General features: G+C 39.4%; 1 protein-coding gene across 2 annotated transcripts in view; it reads left to right on the top strand.

Annotated features, from left to right (window-relative positions):
- ADRA1A (adrenoceptor alpha 1A) overlaps nucleotides 1-10119 on the top strand; it is a 42047-nt gene extending 31928 nt beyond the window's left edge. For both annotated transcript variants that reach the window (XM_070952495.1, XM_070952494.1), the window contains exon 4: nucleotides 8760-10119. In XM_070952495.1, coding sequence (XP_070808596.1) covers nucleotides 8760-9277 — 518 coding nt within the window. In that variant the 3' untranslated portion in view covers nucleotides 9278-10119. The remainder of the gene's footprint in view (nucleotides 1-8759) is intronic.
- Nucleotides 10120-18309: the final 8190 nt, after the last annotated feature.

Below are 18309 nucleotides of genomic sequence, written 5' to 3'. Positions count from 1 at the left end.
TGGAACCATCTGTAGTTTGGAGCCTTCCCTCCATCTGTTTAGCGAAAAGTTAAATTTTATTTCGTAGGTTTCTGCTAGAAATAAGAACACTGATGTCTATGGAGATTCTGTCATCCAGGTCATGATGGTCTCAAAAGTGCTTTTTCAAAAGGCAACTGGACTTTCTTTGGTGTTCCTTGAAGACATTTCACTTCTCATCCAGGAAGCTACTTTGGTTCTGGTAGGATGGTGGAAGAGATAGGAGGCTTAGTTCTGACAGGAATCTTTTGAGACAAGAACATTGATCTAACTATTGAAAGCAGGGGTGTTAAGTCTTTTTGAACGTATCAGAGGCGTGTCAAAAATTATCCCCTAGGACAGGGATGTCAAACTCAAGGCCCCGGGGGACGGATCTGGCCTGCAGGGTGCTTAGATCTGGCCCATTAGGCCACACTGGAAACAGCAAAGGACTGGGCCACAGTGCCTCTGCCAGCAAAAATGGAGCTCGGGAGGGCTATCCACCCAAGCTCCATTTTTGCTGGCAGAGGATTTCAGGAGGCCGTTGCAGCCAAATGCAGAGCTTGGGAGCCTATTTTCATTGCAGAATGTCTGAGCCACCACAGGCATCCCCCATGAGTAACGTCGAGCTGGCCATGTCCACCCTGGCTACCCCCACCCAGGGCCCCCAAGATCAAACACAACTCTGATGCGGCCCTCAAATGAAATTGAGTTTGAGACCCCTGCCCTAGGACCAGAGGTGAAATGCTCTCAGTTCAGACCAGATTGCCTGATCCGGTAGCGATGGAGGCGAGTGGTTCGGAGAACCGGTAGCAAAAATCCCTGCACCCCTCCTCCCATGCCCAGCTGAACCATGCGATCATCAGAGGCTGTTTTTTTTTTTAACTTTTAAAAGCATTTTTTCTACAACCTCTTCGGCCGAAAACATGCTTTTAAAAGTTTTTTTAAAAAAGCCTCTGATGATCCCGCGGCTCAGCTGGGATCGTCAGAGGCTTCTAAAAGCATTTTTTTTCTGCAACCTCTTCAGCCAAAGAGGTTGTAGGGAAAAAAATGCCTTTAAAAGTCTCCGGTGATCTCAGCTGAGTTGCCTGATTGTCAGAGGCTTCTAAAAGCATTTTTTTTCTGCAACCTCTTAAGGTTGTAGAAAAAATGCTTTTAAAAGTAAAAAAAAAAGTTGGCCATGCCCACCCAGTCACATTACCCCCCCCCAAGCCACGCCCACAGAACTGGTAGTAACAAATTTTAGATTTCACCCCTGCCTAGGACAAAATGATTCACTGATTCACAAAAAGGCTACTGTGTTAAGCATTACTAATCATAAAAGACCCATTTTTAAGAAGACAACCGATTGAGTTTCCTCCCAACGACTTTCTTTACCCCTTTTTGCCAAAATTCCTCAACTCTCCAACTTTAACTTCCTTTCTTAGGAGGTAATGCTAATCAAATAGCATATATCCACCCATGGTTTTTGATTTATTTTCTAAGGATGCCCCATGTGACATCTAACCATTTCAAAAGAAAGACAACATTAGAGGTTTGTGGTTCATTTTGTGATATGGCTGTTTCTCCCTTTTTTTAATATAAATATCAATTTTAAAAAGTGAAGTGGAACACCAGACTCAACTGAATATTCTTGATAAGTTTGCAACAACTTTTTGAAAGAGGGTTCATTTGATGCATGGATTTAGACTGGTTATCTGATATTCAGAAGTTCTTTTCTTATTGAACAATATGCTAATTAAAATTTCTGGATATCAACATCAGAATCCAATCAGGCAGTGCTAACTTACATGCATTACATTTTTTAAAATCCTAGGTTCACCTGTAGGCATCATCAATGCAGGTAATGTTTTTAAAAAATCTTTAAATTTATGAAAATCTTGTGCTATTTCAGTTAAAGAACATTTAACCATTACATTTCCACATACTCAATATTCTGTCTAAATGGCAGGCTTAGACTTATTTGCAAAATTTATCTAGCAATTAGAGTATACAGTGCTGAAAAAATGACACTTCGGGAGAACCGATTGTTAACTTTCTGAGCAGTTTGGCAAACTGGTTGTTGGAAGAAATCATTAGGGCAGAGAACCGGTTGTTAAATTACTTGAATCCCACCACTGCATATAGCCATATCCTAGTTTAGTTTAATTCAATGACTAATAATATTAAGTAATACCTGTTGAAGGATACATTAGAGTTATGTAAATACACAATCCTGAGTTTCAATCTGGAAATGAAGTTGATTCAAAATGTTGAATCAAATATTTTTACATTGAGTTAGATGGACTTGGATGAGAGTCTACGTGTATAGAAATATCTGTTCCCAAAATGAATTGGAAATATAAATCTATTCAATTGTAATGTCCAAATGAAATTGAGTTAATGTTCTGAACTGATTTAAATCAGATATCTTTGGTCTGATTATTCACACAGGACTTCTGACTAAGAGATTATAATCTAAATTTATAGTTTGGAATAAGAGAAACCATTTGGCAAATTAATAAAAATGTATCAGGAAATGGTCAAGAGAGAAACAGAAGAATTGTACAAAGTGTAACTGTTGTAGCAACTAAACAGATTGTTAAAAAGGAAAGTATTGATTGGATGAACCTTCTCAAATATAATCCAGTTATAATACTTAAGCAGCTGATCATCTGAAATAAGTATATTCCATCTTTTCCTGAAGTTTGTAACCTCCAGGTTACAATAATCACTGTCTCTTCTTGATGATGGTGATAATGGCTTCTGGAACAAACCCTAATGATATCAAATGTTGCCTCTAGATGAGATGAGCGTCATATAAATCTAATAAATAAAATGACACATATGTGTTACTGTTATCCTTCTCATCTTTTCTACTACTATTACTGGTATCACTGTTATGATTACTATTACTTTGTTGTTTTGTATGCACACTGCACCGGAGACAAATTCCTTGTGTGTTTAATCACACCTGGCCAAATAAAAGTATCCTATTCTATTCTATGGTACTTGTCTCTGCCTCCCTGAAGACATTCAAGGATGGTGGGAGTTTTAGCCCACAGCATATAAAAGATGCCACTTTGGAGAATGCTGCAATAACCTTGTTTTATAAGATGCAAATCATCCAAAGTGCTCTCTCTCTCTCTCTCTTTCAAAGATGTAATCAAAATGTTTGACACACCTGTCAGCTTCGTCTATGCTTACATGAAGGTAGAATGGCACTGTTATTAAGGGAAGGGATGGCAGTTTGCTAATTATGCATTAAGAACAAGCTGAAACCATTTTTTCTGATCGAAGTTACTTTACCTCTAGCTATCTTCCCTACCCATCCACCCACCCACCCACCCCTGCTAGAGAATCTGAAAGACTGCCTTGGCTCTGTGTCATTTTGCTTTCCACGTTATAATTACTTCAACGAGAAAATGCCTCTTCTTTCAGTGTTGGAATTAGGAGCTGCCCTTGAGGACTCAATGCAAAAACTCAGGCAGAAAGTAAGATAATATAACAGTATTTTAAATGGGTCTTTTTGCAAAGGCGGGGTGGGGGGATAAATCAGCATGGAGAAGATCCAAGTTTTGCTCTTACCATTCAGACTAAAAAATTTCCAGATTGCATGGCTAATAAACTTCTAATACCTTGGTGTTGACCTTGATGAGGTCATGCGACGTGCTGGTTAAATATAAAACTATTTTCTATTGTGGCAGCCCCCAACTTTTTGGGCACCAGGGACCAGTTCCAAGGAAAGAGGTTTTTCTGCAGAATGGGAGTGTGTGTGTTTTATTTATTTATTTATTTATTGGTTCGATTTATATGCCGCCCTTCTCCGGAGACTCAGGGTGGCTTACAATGCGTTAAGCAATAACCTTCATACTTTTGTATATTTATACAAAGTCAGCTTATTGCCCCCACAATCCAGGTCCTCATTTTACCTACCTTAGAAAGGATGGAAGGCTGAGTCAACCTTGAGCCTGGTGAGATTCGAACTTACAGTAATTGCAGGCAGCTAATGTTAATAACAGTGCTTTAGTCTGCTGTGCCACCAGGGCTCTTGTTCTATTGCATTTCTAGTTTCTAATACTGCATATTTGGTTTCTCTTTCTATGATATACCCACACATACTTGTCACATATGCCACTGAGTACTGAGTCATGTAAACCTATAATTGTAGGAGATGACCAGGCTGAGCCCGAAGGAGGGGTCAAACGCATCGTAAGTAAGTCATAAGTCCTTGCATGCTCACAAGAGATCTATGTCCAGCCCACCTTGAATGCCTTTATTCCCACTCATTTCTCTTGACCATTAGTAGGTCAGATTTTTATAGAGAGTTTAAGATTGCGCTAAACCAGGGGTCTGCAACCTTAAACACTTCAAAGAGCCATTTGGACCTGTTTCTCACAGAAAAGAAAACACCAGGAGCCACAAAACCCTTCCCGTGCCTGACAATTTCTTGAGTGGCCACAAAACTAGCATATGTAGTTGAATTAAATGTTCTGTTTTCTTCTGAAACTTTTCTTTTCTTGGGTATTTATTTTATTTTATTTATTTTAATTTGATTTATATGCCGCCCTTCTCCAGAGACTCAGGGCGGCTTACAATGCGTTAAGCAATAGCCTTCATACTTTTTGTATATTTATACAAAGTCAGCTTATTGCCCCCACAAACTGGGTCCTCATTTTACCTACCTTAGAAAGGATGGAAGGCTGAGTCAACCTTGAGCCTGGCGAGATTCGAACTTACAGTAATTGCAGACAGCTGGTGTTAATCACAATGCTTAGTCTGCTGAGCCACCAGGCCCTATATCCATGGTTGGCCTACTGGGGGCTGAAAAGCTCAATAAATCGCGTGCCAGCGGGTGTCACACATTGGCGGTTGTGATGCATATTTTGAGTGACAGGAAGCCGTAGCAGAGGGCTGAAAGAGACACATGTGGCTCCAGGGCCACAGGTTGCTGACCCCTGCACTAAACCTTTAAATTCATTTGAACTGCCTGAATCTCCTGAGGCGCTTGACAAGAATCTGCTTTGGAATTAGTCCTCCTCATGCATAAACCATGCTTTGTGACAAATTGCTGGATCAATGCAATATGCTTAACTTGGTTACTGAATTGACACATTTTTCTGCCTTTACAAACATTAAATCATGAATTAACTGAACACTTTGGGCTCACACATACTAAGCCACAAAAAAAAAAACTTGACAAGGTTAAAACTAAGCCTAAACGCAGCCACTAGGATTTTGACCGGTTTAAGCATATCATTAAACCTTGAATGGTCATAGTGAACCATCCCTGTTGTGATTCTGCTATTTTACAAAAGTATTTTTCTGTACCAGCCTTGTTTTAATAGAGTTATTAAAGAGATTGCCTGAAGGCTTTTGCATAAAGCTGGAGAAGAAACCTGGGACAGATACATAACAAAATAAATAAGTTGTGGGATTTTGGAAAAAAATAAAAAAACTTACTCTGATGCAAAATGTAACATCCAGTTGATGACTCCAAGACAGCAGGGGATCAGTTCTCCAAACTATCTTCATTGATTTCCCATCTGTTTCTGGTCCCTATTAAGAATGATAATTTTACTCTTTAAATCCCTAATTCAGCCACCTGAGCTTTTCCAGACGTTGCTGAACAGCAGCTCCCTAAATTCCACTGTCACTTACCAAGTTCTTGAAATATTACCTCTTGGCCTGTTTAATACAGGAAAGCAATCCAGCATTTTAAGACCTAGATGAAATTAATTCACCATTTTTCTGTTTATTTTGGCAAGCTACCAGCAACCAATTTCCACGAGTTTCATAGAAAGAAACTGATTAAGGAAGAAGAAAATAGGTTTGAGTAACTGCAGATGTTCCTTAGAGTCTTTTAAAAAGGGGGTTTGCAATTCGGAATGATTATTAAATTCCATTAGCAGCTCTCTAAAGTGTTTGGTATGCTGATTTAAACTTGAAGCAAGAGGCTTTGGGAATGTCATCCTACAATGCTGAATTTTACCATTAATGTTGAAACTGAATAGTCAATTAACCTGCATTGGGGGGGAACCCCTTTTAAAAGCTGCATTACAGAAGGTCTCTTAACTTTGTATTTCGTTTAATTTCGTTTAATTATTATAAGCGTTAACCACTTTTCTTAGAGAAACCACTATTAAGTAAATATCTCAGTTTCTGAAGATGCTTTCCACCTTTAACAACTTCAGACAATCTGACCTATCTAAACTCTGGTCTGTCTTTCTTTCTTTCTTTCTTTCTTTTTCTTTCTTTCTTTCTTTCTTTCTTTCTTTCTTTCTTTCTTTCTTTCTTTCTTTCTTTCTTTCTTTGTTTCTTTTATTAGATTTATATACCGCCCTACTCCCAAAGGACTCAGGGCGGTGAACAGGCACAAAATAAAATACATAAATACAAAAGTTAAAAGATATAATTAAAACCAGATTAAATAATTTAGCCCAAAACAATTAAAAAATCCCAATAATTTAAAACAAATTAAAATTTCAATGTAAAAGAATTTTAAAACAGGGGAGAAAATTAGGCCAGGCCGGCTTGCTGGAATAGAAGAATCTTAAGAGCACGGTGGAAAGTGCGTAGATCCGGGATCCTCCGTATCTCTGGGGGGAGCTCGTTCCAGATAGTGGGTGCCCCCACAGAGAAGGCCCTCCCCCTGGGGGCCGCCAGTCGACATTGTTTAGCTGACGGCACCTGGAGGAGCCCCTCTCTATGACAGCGTACCGGCCAGTGGGAGGCTGCTTGTGGTAGTAGGCGGTCCCGTAAATTCCGTAAATTCTGTTTTCCCCATCTCCCTTTTTATTCGCTTTAAGCGAATAAAAAGTCTAATCATTCAGCTACTGATTTCAATATCAGTCCTGTGTATTTGAGATGTGAAGAGCCATTAAAGCTCAGTGTTGAGCAAAATCATTACCATGCTAGATCTATCTGGCCTCTTCTGCTGCTGTGCTCTGCAAGTATATTGCTGTTGCTTGTAATACAATAATGTTTGATAAATGTTATTCCAAGTCCATGACGTAGGGCACATGAATGTTCCAGAAGGCCATTTTAACATCTTTTCCTCCAGTCTATGAGGCGTTTCTGAAATATTTGCTTTATCTGAATAGCTTCAGTAACAAAATGCCGGTTGGTACCAAACTTTTATTGCAGGACATGTTAAGATGTGGGGATTAGTGGCCATGTTTCTCCTCACACCAGCATCTCAACATAAGCAATGTCAGGTTAGTCAGGTTGATTGATAGTGCCACACTACTTCATGTTCTCCCTTCCACCAGCAACCCAATGGATCACCTACAATGCCTGATCTTCCATCACTGTCATCCCCATTTCACAGATCAGATGTTGCAGATGATTCATGCAATTGGGCAGGAGCTCAGAAGCACAGCCTGCCTGTGATGGGTAGGAGGAAGATAAGCAGGTCATGTACCATGTACTTGATCTAAAATTACCTCCAGCCAATTCAGCTTCCTTTGAACTCATATTCATGTTTTTCTTCCAAGTCTTTTGGCTGTTCTGCTGATAGATGTGTTGATTCATTGCACAGGGAAGGCAGCACACTGGGTGGATTTTAAAGGGAAATAATCCTCTGAAATAAGGGTTGTCTCTACCACACAATATCATGTAGGTTTGCTCATAAATTATTCCCATATATCCAAGTGCTTATTAGCAAGTAGCTCTTTTTTAATATTATTGCCTAAGACTTCTATAAGATGCTCTGACTATCTGAAGTAGAATGACGTTTGCTTTGTAATATCGGTACTTGTAGTGTACAATGAGTATGATTCCGGCATGAGAGGCTCTACAGCCTAAATTTGCAATGAGGGTGGTTTCTACTTCACTTGGATTAATCTTAATTATGTGCAACAAAGGCATAATGATTATCTACACTTAGTTCCCTGATCCTAGGTAATCTCATTAAATAAGGTTATGTGCGTTTTGCTTCTATGCAAGGGCCACTCTACGAAAAATTGGTACTGCATCTAAACAAATAAAAAGAATAAAACGGAATAAAACTCAGACCGAATTAAGCCTTTCAGGAGTCTGTGGATTTCAGTATTTCAACCTCTCCTGGCAAAATAAACAGGGACTTAAAACATTTAGCTGGATGTTTTCTTACATTATATTCTGAAATAGTTTTTCAGTTCCAATAGAAGAGAATATCTGTAGCTCATGGTTGAACCATGGAGTCCTTGGTGGTCTCTGAGCTTGGTTATTTTCTGGCAGATGTTTCATTACCCAACTAAATAACATCATCACTGTACACTACACAACTAGATAAGACACGGCGCACACTGATGATGTTACATTGTCAGGTAATGAAATGGTTGCAACCAAACAACCAAGCGCAGAGAGCACCAAGGGCTCCGCATACATTTTCTTGCCCAGAGATTACCTCAATTACGATGATTCATCATTAAAAACTTTGTAAAAAAAAATTATTTGCTTCCTTTGATTTCTTACTCTTTGATCCTATGAAGTTTTTTTTTTTTTTTTTTAATTTGATTTATATGCTGCCCTTCTCCGGAGACTCAGGGCGGCTTACAATGTGTTAAGCAATAGCCTTCATACTTTTGTATATTCATACAAAGTCAGCTTATTGCCCCCACAAACTGGGTAATTTAACCTACCTTAGAAAGGATGGAAGGCTGAGTCAACTTTGAGCCTGGTAAGATTCGAACCTGCAGAAATTGCAGGCAGCTGTGTTAATTACAGGGTGCATTAAACCACCGTACTACCAAGTTTTATAAATCCATTAAAATTCTTGTTTGCTTTTGTTTCCATTTCAGGTTCTTTCTTTCCTAACAGCAAGCCCTCCGAAACCATTTTTAAAATTGCCTTTTGGCTTGGGTATATAAACAGCTGCATCAACCCCATCATTTACCCTTGTTCGAGTCAAGAGTTTAAAAAAGCATTCCAAAATATCCTAAGAGGCCAGTGTCTCCACAGGAAGTATTCCTCTAACAAATACTCCCTGAGCTTCACCCTCAATCACCCAAGCAACCATGTTCCTGAAGCTCCCAAAGATATTGTACGTATACCTGTTGGCTCTGGAGAACACTTCTATAAGATTTCCAAATCGGATGGCGTGTGTGAATGGAAACTTTTTTCAGCCATGCAGAGCATGTCAACCAAGAACAATGCTTTGAAAGAGGGGTCCAGCTGTTCTACGGCCAAAGTGAAGAGCAAAGGTTTCCTGAGAGAGTGCTGCTGTGCAAACACATCAGGAGAAAACCCAATGGACCAGCAAATACCCTCCATTAAAATACATACTGTCTCCATCAGTGAAAATGGAGAAGATGTTTAAAGACTTTCCATCATTTTGATGGGAGTTCTGCACTTTTACAGTGTGTTTTCATGGTTTGAAAAGTCTGCATTTTCAATGGGTCACAAGAGGAGGGCAAATAAAGTTCAGATCAGGCCAACCTCTGTAGAGATGGAAACCATGGGAAGACTTCCATCCATGCTGTTCCATTGGATTCTATGGGAAGTAGAACGGGGGTCCCTGTGGGGCTGGATGAATTCTAATTATTCAGATTTGATTTCTTATTCTTTTAAAGGTTTTGTTGTACCTTGTTATTTTAATTCAAGTTATCTAGCCTTTCTTTTTGTAATGATCAGTGGCGTAAAAACATTCTTGTAATATATCCTACAACAGAGAACCATTAATATATGTTCCAGCTTTCATTGCAAATGCTTTTCTTTAGTTGTCAGCTTTTTTTTTTATTGTGAAATAACTCTGCATTATGAAGATAAATTTGACCAGGCTGCAGTGTAGGCTAATAGAGAAATTTGGGAGGGAGGGATATGACATGACGTGACCCTCACCTTTTTATTAATGGAATGATTGTGGTCTTGTGAAATTGTGAGTACCATAAAGGCTCAACTGATGCAACGGGAGCTTATAGCTAAGCCATGACTCCAATTTTTACTTTTTAAAGTTTGAATGTAGCTGTCTTTCCCCAAACAGGTTTAGCTATACTGCTGAGTTGTATTGAATTCATGCCAATTTAATTTATGCCTTCCCATCAAGAATGCTGAGAACTATAATGCATTTTGAGTGTTCAAAATTGTCTTAGACTCAATAGAGTAACTTTGGGAAAAGAGGGTTGTTATTAAATTTGTTAATTTGTTAATATTTGTAGTATAGCTAGGGCACAGAGCTTTCTTTCAAATGACTTTAGCTACCATAAATTAAATTGCTTTCCCTGAGATTACCAAACCATAAATCAATCCTCTACAAATTGGATGAAATCATTCATCTGTCAGTTACTTATTTTCTATGAGAAATTTTCCTCATGAGTATACTATTAAAAAAAGGAATGCAGTACTTTCTCGTTAATCCAGATTATCTGAATTTGGTTTATAGTTCTAAATCAACCAGGAAATCATGGCAATGCAAAGTTCTGAATGTTTTCAATTTATGAATGGACGCCAGTACAATAAAACCTCATTGTCTTCTATTACCGTAGTTTCAGCATTGGGAAATTATCCTCATTCATAAAGAGTTGTATAGAATATTCCTCAACGCTCAGATTAATGAGAAGTCTTCAATTCATGTGAAACTCTTGGCAGACTCATATATTTATATTTCACACATTGTCTCCTGGAAAATCAAGTGATGAGTGAACAGGTAATGGGACCATTAGAAATTAAAACAGAGTAGACTGGATCTAGGCAAATTTAGTAACAGACTACATTCAGATACTACATTAAACATTGCAGTCTTGGCTTCAATTTAAGGTGTTGCTTAAACCCAGCCATAGTTTAGGGAAATGTATGAGCCTAGTCACATACATTCATTTATTTTAACCATTAGTAACTTGGGAACCACAGATTTTGATGGGAACAAACCAAAAATAACATGGCAATTCTTACCAGCAATAGTAAATAATAATATATAGATCAGAATAACAGAGTTGAAAAGGACCTTGGACATCTTCTAGTCCAACCCCCTATTCAAGCAGGAGACCCAGTACCATTCCAGATAAGTGGTTGTCCAGTCTCTTCTTAAAAGATGGTGCATCCACAACTTCTAAAGGCAAGTTACAGTAATTGTTCCCATTGTTAGGATATTTCTCCTTAGTTCTAGGTTGGTTCTCTCCTTGATTAGGATATTTCTGGATTCTTAGAACTTTAGGACAGTATAAAAAGTGACACAGGATTAGGAAATGCAATTTAAATTAATCTGAATCCAGCCAAACTATTTTTAATGAAACCATTCACGCTGCCAGGATTATTCAAGGAAAAATAAAGCATAAAATGAATTGTCCCATGTGTGTTATCTGTGTGCATGCAAGATTGAGGCTGTTGTGCCCTGTTATTTGGGATTGCTAAATCATTTTTTTTTTTTCCTGGTGACATCAAGTTATTATCGATTAATATTAATCCAAGATCAAAGAATGTTCTCATTTCTCAGCAATTTTCTATTGCTATAGTGTCAAAGGATTACACGGAATGAATTACCCAAAATAATCACAAGTGTAATAGGAATTAGCCTTCTGTCCTTTTTGCTACAGCCTCGTGCTCCAGTTCTGCTCTGGGTTATATACCAATTCTCAAGAGGAGAAGAAATGGTACAATTTTTAAAAAGGAGACATCTTGTCCACCCGAAGCATCAAATAGAAAGGAAGTTCATGTCTTAAGTGTCTCTCAGGAAGTAGCTATTGTAGAAATTTCCCAGGACCAAACTGGAATTGACTGAGTGGTAATGTTCACATGGGAAGTTTACCCATGGAATGTTACATTCCTTTTTTTAATTTATTTTTTTTTTCATTTAATTTTCCTGCACGGTTCTTCTGTTTATACTGATGTCCTGCAAACCAAGCAGAAAGTACTTAGAAAATGGATTAAAAACTGCTTAAAATCCTAGCTTTTCCATTTTATTTTATTTTTTTCCACTCAGGTCATTACAGAATCACCTGGTGCTACTATTTTCATGCTGGAAAGATTTAGTATAGAATCTTCTTACACATCTTTCTTGCTTGCCTGCAGTGCTAATTTGCTAGCAGGTGGGGTGGAAATGCTTCTAGACTTTATAATACAGAAGAGAAAATGTTGACTGTAGGTATGGCTGTAGCCTAAGCACCTGACCTCTGTTTGCAAACATTTAGTAAAAAAGGACTCACTGCGGATTTTATTCTGCTAATCACTGCCAGCTATAGGGGCTGGTGCTCATTTCCATTTCAAGGACATTGAGCCAGCGCTGTCAAAAGAAATTTCTGTGGTCATGTGGCCAGCATGATGTCATGGAGCATTATTACCTTCCTACCAAAGTGGTACCTATTTATGTACTTGCATTTGCATGCTTTGGAACTGCTAGTTTGGCAGGTGCTGAGACGGAAAATAGGAGCTCATCCCATCATGTGGCACTCAGGTCTCAAACCTAGGCTGCCAGCTGTCCAGCCGACAAGCCCAGTATCTTAACAGATAATCTAAAATGCTGATTTCTGTCCAAAATCTAAATTGGGAACCAGAGTCTACCATTATTGTTTTTAAAATGTCCTGTGGCTGTGTATGTAACAGTGCATTGGAAATAGAAATGGATCTCTATTCAAAATGCTACAATACAGGCTAAACAATTGTATTATTTTTTTTTCCTGGTTGGCATTTTCATGATGGAAACTACTATATTGTGAGCACAGTAAAAAAAAAAATTGTGAGAAACTTCAGTGCGTGACTAAGAACTATTTATTTTGGAGAAGTCATGATGTAATGATAGAGTACATTTTTTTCATGGAGAAATTCCTTGCTTTAAGCCTCATATGTATGATTGGAAAGAAAACATGGACTGGTGGAGCTAATGCTATGCTAGATGGACCAGTGATTTGGTGTAGTATATACTTATTTTATGCACCATCATTTGAAGATGGAATATACATTACTATACTTAATAGATATCTTGTAATAATTCTTTACCGTTAGTCATTCTGATAGGGTTCAATGGGATCTGAAGATCAAATAACCAGAGGACAATGAGAAGATACATCTTGTTACCACATCTATGTGGAAAAAAGTCTAGATAATAATGGTCTAATGTGATTTTTCAATATCTCTGTATAGCTGTCTAGTGGTCATCCAGATTTTTTCAACGTAGATATCGTAGCCCTAACATATGTGATTCCCTTGGTTCATATTCAGGGGTGAAAAACCCATATCTCCAAATGTTATTGGATGACAATTCTTTGTGACCACTGTTGAAGACTACTGTTAGCTGTAGCCAGTTTGCACCACTTCGGGAGAACTGGTTATTAACTTTCTGAGCAATTTGGCAAACTGGTTGTTGGAAGAAATCATTAGGGCAGAGAACCGGTTGTTAAATTACTTGAATCCCACTACTGGCTGTAGCTCTACTACATCTGGAAGGATACATTACAGAATCAAAGGAAATCTCCTACCAAAAAAATCTCAAAATTTTGGGACTCCCCAAAAAGAAGAAAATAGTTCACTTATGTAGACCTTTTTTGACAGCATAAACAGAGAGGCAGCTACTAGCTTAATACATGCCTAAAACTTTGCATGAAAAGGGGGTTAAAATTCCATCTTTGGTATCTCCAGATTGGTCTGGAAAGTTTTCTATCAGAAATCCTGAAGAGCTACTGCCTGCCAGCATAGTCCACTGGCCAACCCAATATGGGTCCATTTCCTGTGCCTTTCCCATGTATAAATCAGCTTATTTATTTTTATACCATGGACTCTCTTGCAGCCTTCTGGCTTTATTTAGCATCTCTACAATATTTTTAGTGTTCAGAAACACTATCATGCTGATCTTGTTTGACCTTCCACAAACTGTTTTTTCGTTAGGGACTGAAAGGCAGAGAGGTTCAAAGCCAGTTACTCATATGGAATATCCATTTTCAATGGTCTAAGGTCCATACGATTAAATATTGAAATTAAATTAAACAAACCTGCAAGAATAACGCCATCGGGGGTGAAGGTGGGGTGGAAGATCAGAATTGCCACTTGCCACTAGAACTTGCTTCTTCTGAGATGGATTATTTCTAAAAAAATCAAAAATGAAGCATGGATTTCAAGTCCTTTTAAGGTACAATGAACAGGACAATGTGGAGCTGGGGATTTTAACAATGCATTCTGAGATCAAAGCAGTTGCTTGTGTATGCAGGAAGTCCTCGACTTACAACCATTTGTTTAATGATTGTTCAAAGTTACAACTGCACTGAAAAAAACGGGTCCCTCGCATGTTGCAGCACATGGTCACATGATAAAAATTCTGGTGCTTGGCAATTGGCATGTGTTTATGATGATTGCAACATCTTGGGGTCACATGGTCACTGTTCACATCAGTGTTTCTCAACTTTGGAAGCTTGAAGATGGGTGGACTTCAACTCCCAGAATCCCTCAGCCAGGGCTGCAGGCTGGGGGATTCTGGGAGTTGAAGTCCACCCATCTTCAAGCTACCAAGGTTGAGAAACACTGGTTCACATGGTCACAAGTCAATGAGGGGGATGCCTGATTTGCTTAACGACTGTCTGATTCACTTAACAACCACAGCCAAAAAAGGTCATAAAATTGGGTGCAACTCACTTAATAATTGCCTTATTTAACAATAAAAATTCTGACTGTATTTATTCAGTAATCAGATTCACTTCGCTGCCCATTTCACCAAAAACAACTTCCTTTTCCATTGATTAGTTGAGTGTTGAGAAGAAAAGAAAACTGGACACAAAGCCACTGGATCTCAGCATATGAACCTGTTTGAAGAACCCATAAAAGTAATATGCGTTTATGCAATCCACATGAACCTACAAAATGACATTATCCATATAGTTTAGTGTAGAAAATCTTAAAAAGTTCCCAAGATTGTGGATGAGAAAAACAAGCTCCTAACGTTGTTTGCAAAAACTGTTTCTAGGTGATTAAAACGTAAGTTCCTAAATAAATTATATAATATCATTGTAGCATAATAGGCCAAAAAAAAAAAAAAAAGAATGTCAGCACTCCAAACTACATTCGTTCCAGTGCTGACATAAGGAGGAGAAGAGGGGGCAGCTGGCAAGAGGACGCTTGACTTTTCATCTACTTATTTTCCCTGAAGATAATATCCCCTAGGAGATGGGATGGGAGGGGGGACATTCCTGGGAGCTGAAGTAGTAGATATGGGGAGAGTGATTTGAAAGATGGCCAATGAGATGCAGAGAATTGGGGAATGGAAAGGGAAGGTTTGGGGTCAGGAAATCAGTGTTGGCTACGATATAATCAGGGACAGATTGTCGTGCTTAATAAATGAAAGATTTCATCAAAGACTATTTGTTTGGAAATACAATTTATTTGAGACGACACCAAAACCTGACAAAGAAACCTCAAACTGAAGCACAGAGACTCTGGATTAAAAAAAAAAAATCTAAGTAGCAGAGAGTAGTTCCGGATGAAAAGATAATATATAACTTGCAGGTTCAGTATGTGGCAGCTTCATATGTCTTTCTGGGAGAAGCCGCCCCAGGAGCAGGGATTGCAGCTCTCTTGTCACAGCCAAGAAATTGCAGATAAATCCAAGAGCTTGTAGCAATCAGCCTTGCTACTCTATTCAGTAGACAAGCACTACTTAAAAACCCTACATTGGATACCTATTGTTGTGGCTCCATTACCTGAGCCTGTGTCATCAGCAGGAGAGGACTCCGAGAGTGAAGAAGAGGAGTTGGCAAGGCCTCCCTCTCCAGGACCCTCCTCTCTGGCAATGCCTTCAGTGTCCGCCGAAGGGCAAGAGATAGGGCCGGGGCCAAGCACGTCCACGCAGCCACAGATGGACAGTGATGAGGGTAATGAGTCTTGGCTGGATCCACGCCAGCGTCGCAGAGATAAGCACGCGCAACAGAAGAAAAGGCATGTCCGAGATTAGGCTGAGTCACTGGACCACACCCCACAGGATATAAAAGGGAGTGTGGTGGCCAGTCAAACCTTGTGACGAACAAAGCTGAAAGCTTCCACGCCATTCTGCATTGCCGGACTTTTGCTATAAGACTTAGCTGGACTATCTCTGGACTTGATTAACTCCGTAATTATTGAGCTGTTTCTTTTGATGTATCAGAAGTGGGGAGAAGTTATCTCTCCTCTTTGTAAATAATAAACTCTTGGCAGGCAGCCACTAGGTTGTTGCCAAGTTCCGTTATCTTAAGGAAAAGGATTTTGCTGGCTGGTTTGGTCTTTAACTCCTGAACATCTGTTGGTGTGTGTGCGTGTGGTTGGGGACAGAACACCTATATCTTCACTTAAGGTGCCCCCTGAGACTCTCCATCTGCAACGTGAGATGAGAAAAATTATAAAATAGATCAGACATCATCATATTACAATACAGACACCCTCACGTTCAACTCCTGGTGACTACAAGGATGTGTTTGTATAGGTTTCTTGGCAGTACTATGGAAAAGTTTTGCTGTTGCCTTCTACCAGTGTATTTTTTCCCTCTCAATCTAGCCTACAGTCCCCAGATTCCTTGATAGTCTCTTATCCAGATTTTATCAGATCTGCTCCTAATACCACCACTCATAGGACTTCACTCTATTAACTGAATTTAATTAATCTAACTTAATTGTAATTAAGTTTTCATTTACAATTAGGTTTTCATTCAAAAGCCATGGTGGCGCAGAGGTTAGAATCAGTGGTGGGTTGCTCCTGGTTCTATTAAAAATGGCGGGAGACTCCGCCCACCTGCCCTGATGTCACATTTGGTGATCTGCGCATGCGCAGAAGCTTCTGCGCATGTGCACACTCCCGTTGCGAACTGGTAGTAAAGGTAAGTAGAACCCACCCCTGGTTAGAATGCAGTACTACAGGCTACTTCTGCTGGCTGCCGGCTGGCTGCCTGCAGTTTGACAGTTTGATTCTCACCGGCTCAAGGTTGACTCAACCTTCCATCCTTCCGAGGTGGGTAAAATGAGGACCCAGATTGTTGGGGGCAATAGGCTGACTCTGTAAACCACTTAGAGAGAGGGCTGTTAAAAGCACTGTGAAGTAGTATATAAGTCTAAGTGCTATTGCTATATTGCTACATTAAATGAAATCAAATTACTTTTTTTAGTCTAAAGGTAAAAGTTTCCCCTGTCTGGTCATGTCCAACTCTTGGAGGTAGTGTCATTTATTTATTAGTCCAATTTATATGCCACCCTTCTCCATAGACTCAGGGTGGTTTATAATGCATTATAGCAATAGCCTGCATACTTTTTTGTATATACCTGCTTATTAGGGCTTTCGCCCCCCCCCCAATGCGGTGTTGTTCTATACAAAGTTGTCTTATTGCCCCCACAATCCTCAATTTACCTACCTCGAAAGGATGGAAGGCTGAGTCAACCTTGAGCCTGGTGAGATTCGAACTTGCACTAATTGCAGGCAGCTGGCAGCTAAATGCTAGCACTTAACAGCACTTAATCTGCTGCACCACCAAGGCTCTTTTATCTCCATTTTCTAGCTGAGGGAGCCAGTATTGTCTGAAGATGCTTCCTCGGTCATGTGACCAGCATGACATAGGGCAAAGTGCATGGAATGCTGTTACCTTCTCACTGAAGTGGTACCTATTTATCTACTTGCATTTACATCCTTACGAACTGCTAGGTTGCCAGGAGCTGGGAAAATAGGGGGAGCGCAACCCATCCTGCGATCCTTAAGTATTGAACTGTCAACATTCCGGTCGACAAGCCCAGAATCTTAATCATTAGATAACTGTATCTTCCTCCTCCCCCCACCCCCACCCCCCGCTGCCACTTTTTTTTTTCTTATCCTATACTACCCAATTTTCAGATTGTAACTTTAAAAACCATGCTTAAGTTGAATTTTTGCAAGAAACATAGGATAAATGCTGGCGATTCAGAAGAGACAGTGATAAAACTGATGCCTAATGACCTCAGCAGTTGATTGATTTTTAGATTCACTTTGGATAGCAGTAACTATTCCACCACGTTCCCAGAAAATCTTGGCTACAGGCAAGCTGTTAAGTTAGCTCTCTGCAAAGAGATAGGTATATGATGGTAGATCAATATAAAAGCATGCTTTGCATACAGAGGTCCTCAGGTTTCCAAGTTTAGGTTTCTGCTGTCTGAGAATTTTTTTTTTTTAATTTGATTTATATGCCGCCCTTCTCCGGAGACTCAGGGCGGCTTACAATGCGTTAAGCAATAGCCTTCATACTTCTGTATATTTATACAAAGTCAGCTTATTGCCCCCACAAACTGGGTCCTCATTTCACCTACCTTAGAAAGGATGGAAGGCTAAGTCAACCTTGAGCCTTGGAGAGATTCGAACCAGCAGTAAATTGCAGGCAGCTGTGTTAATAACAGGGTGCGTAGACCACTGTACTATCAAGGCTCTTTTAGAGCTTTTAGAGCTGCT

Source organism: Pituophis catenifer, unplaced genomic scaffold (assembly GCF_029215685.1).
Source record: "Pituophis catenifer annectens isolate HBS135680 unplaced genomic scaffold, rPitCat1.0.hap2 SCAF_12, whole genome shotgun sequence".
Taxonomy (NCBI): Eukaryota; Metazoa; Chordata; class Lepidosauria; order Squamata; family Colubridae; genus Pituophis; species Pituophis catenifer.
This window is presented reverse-complemented; position numbering and strand designations above follow the sequence as displayed.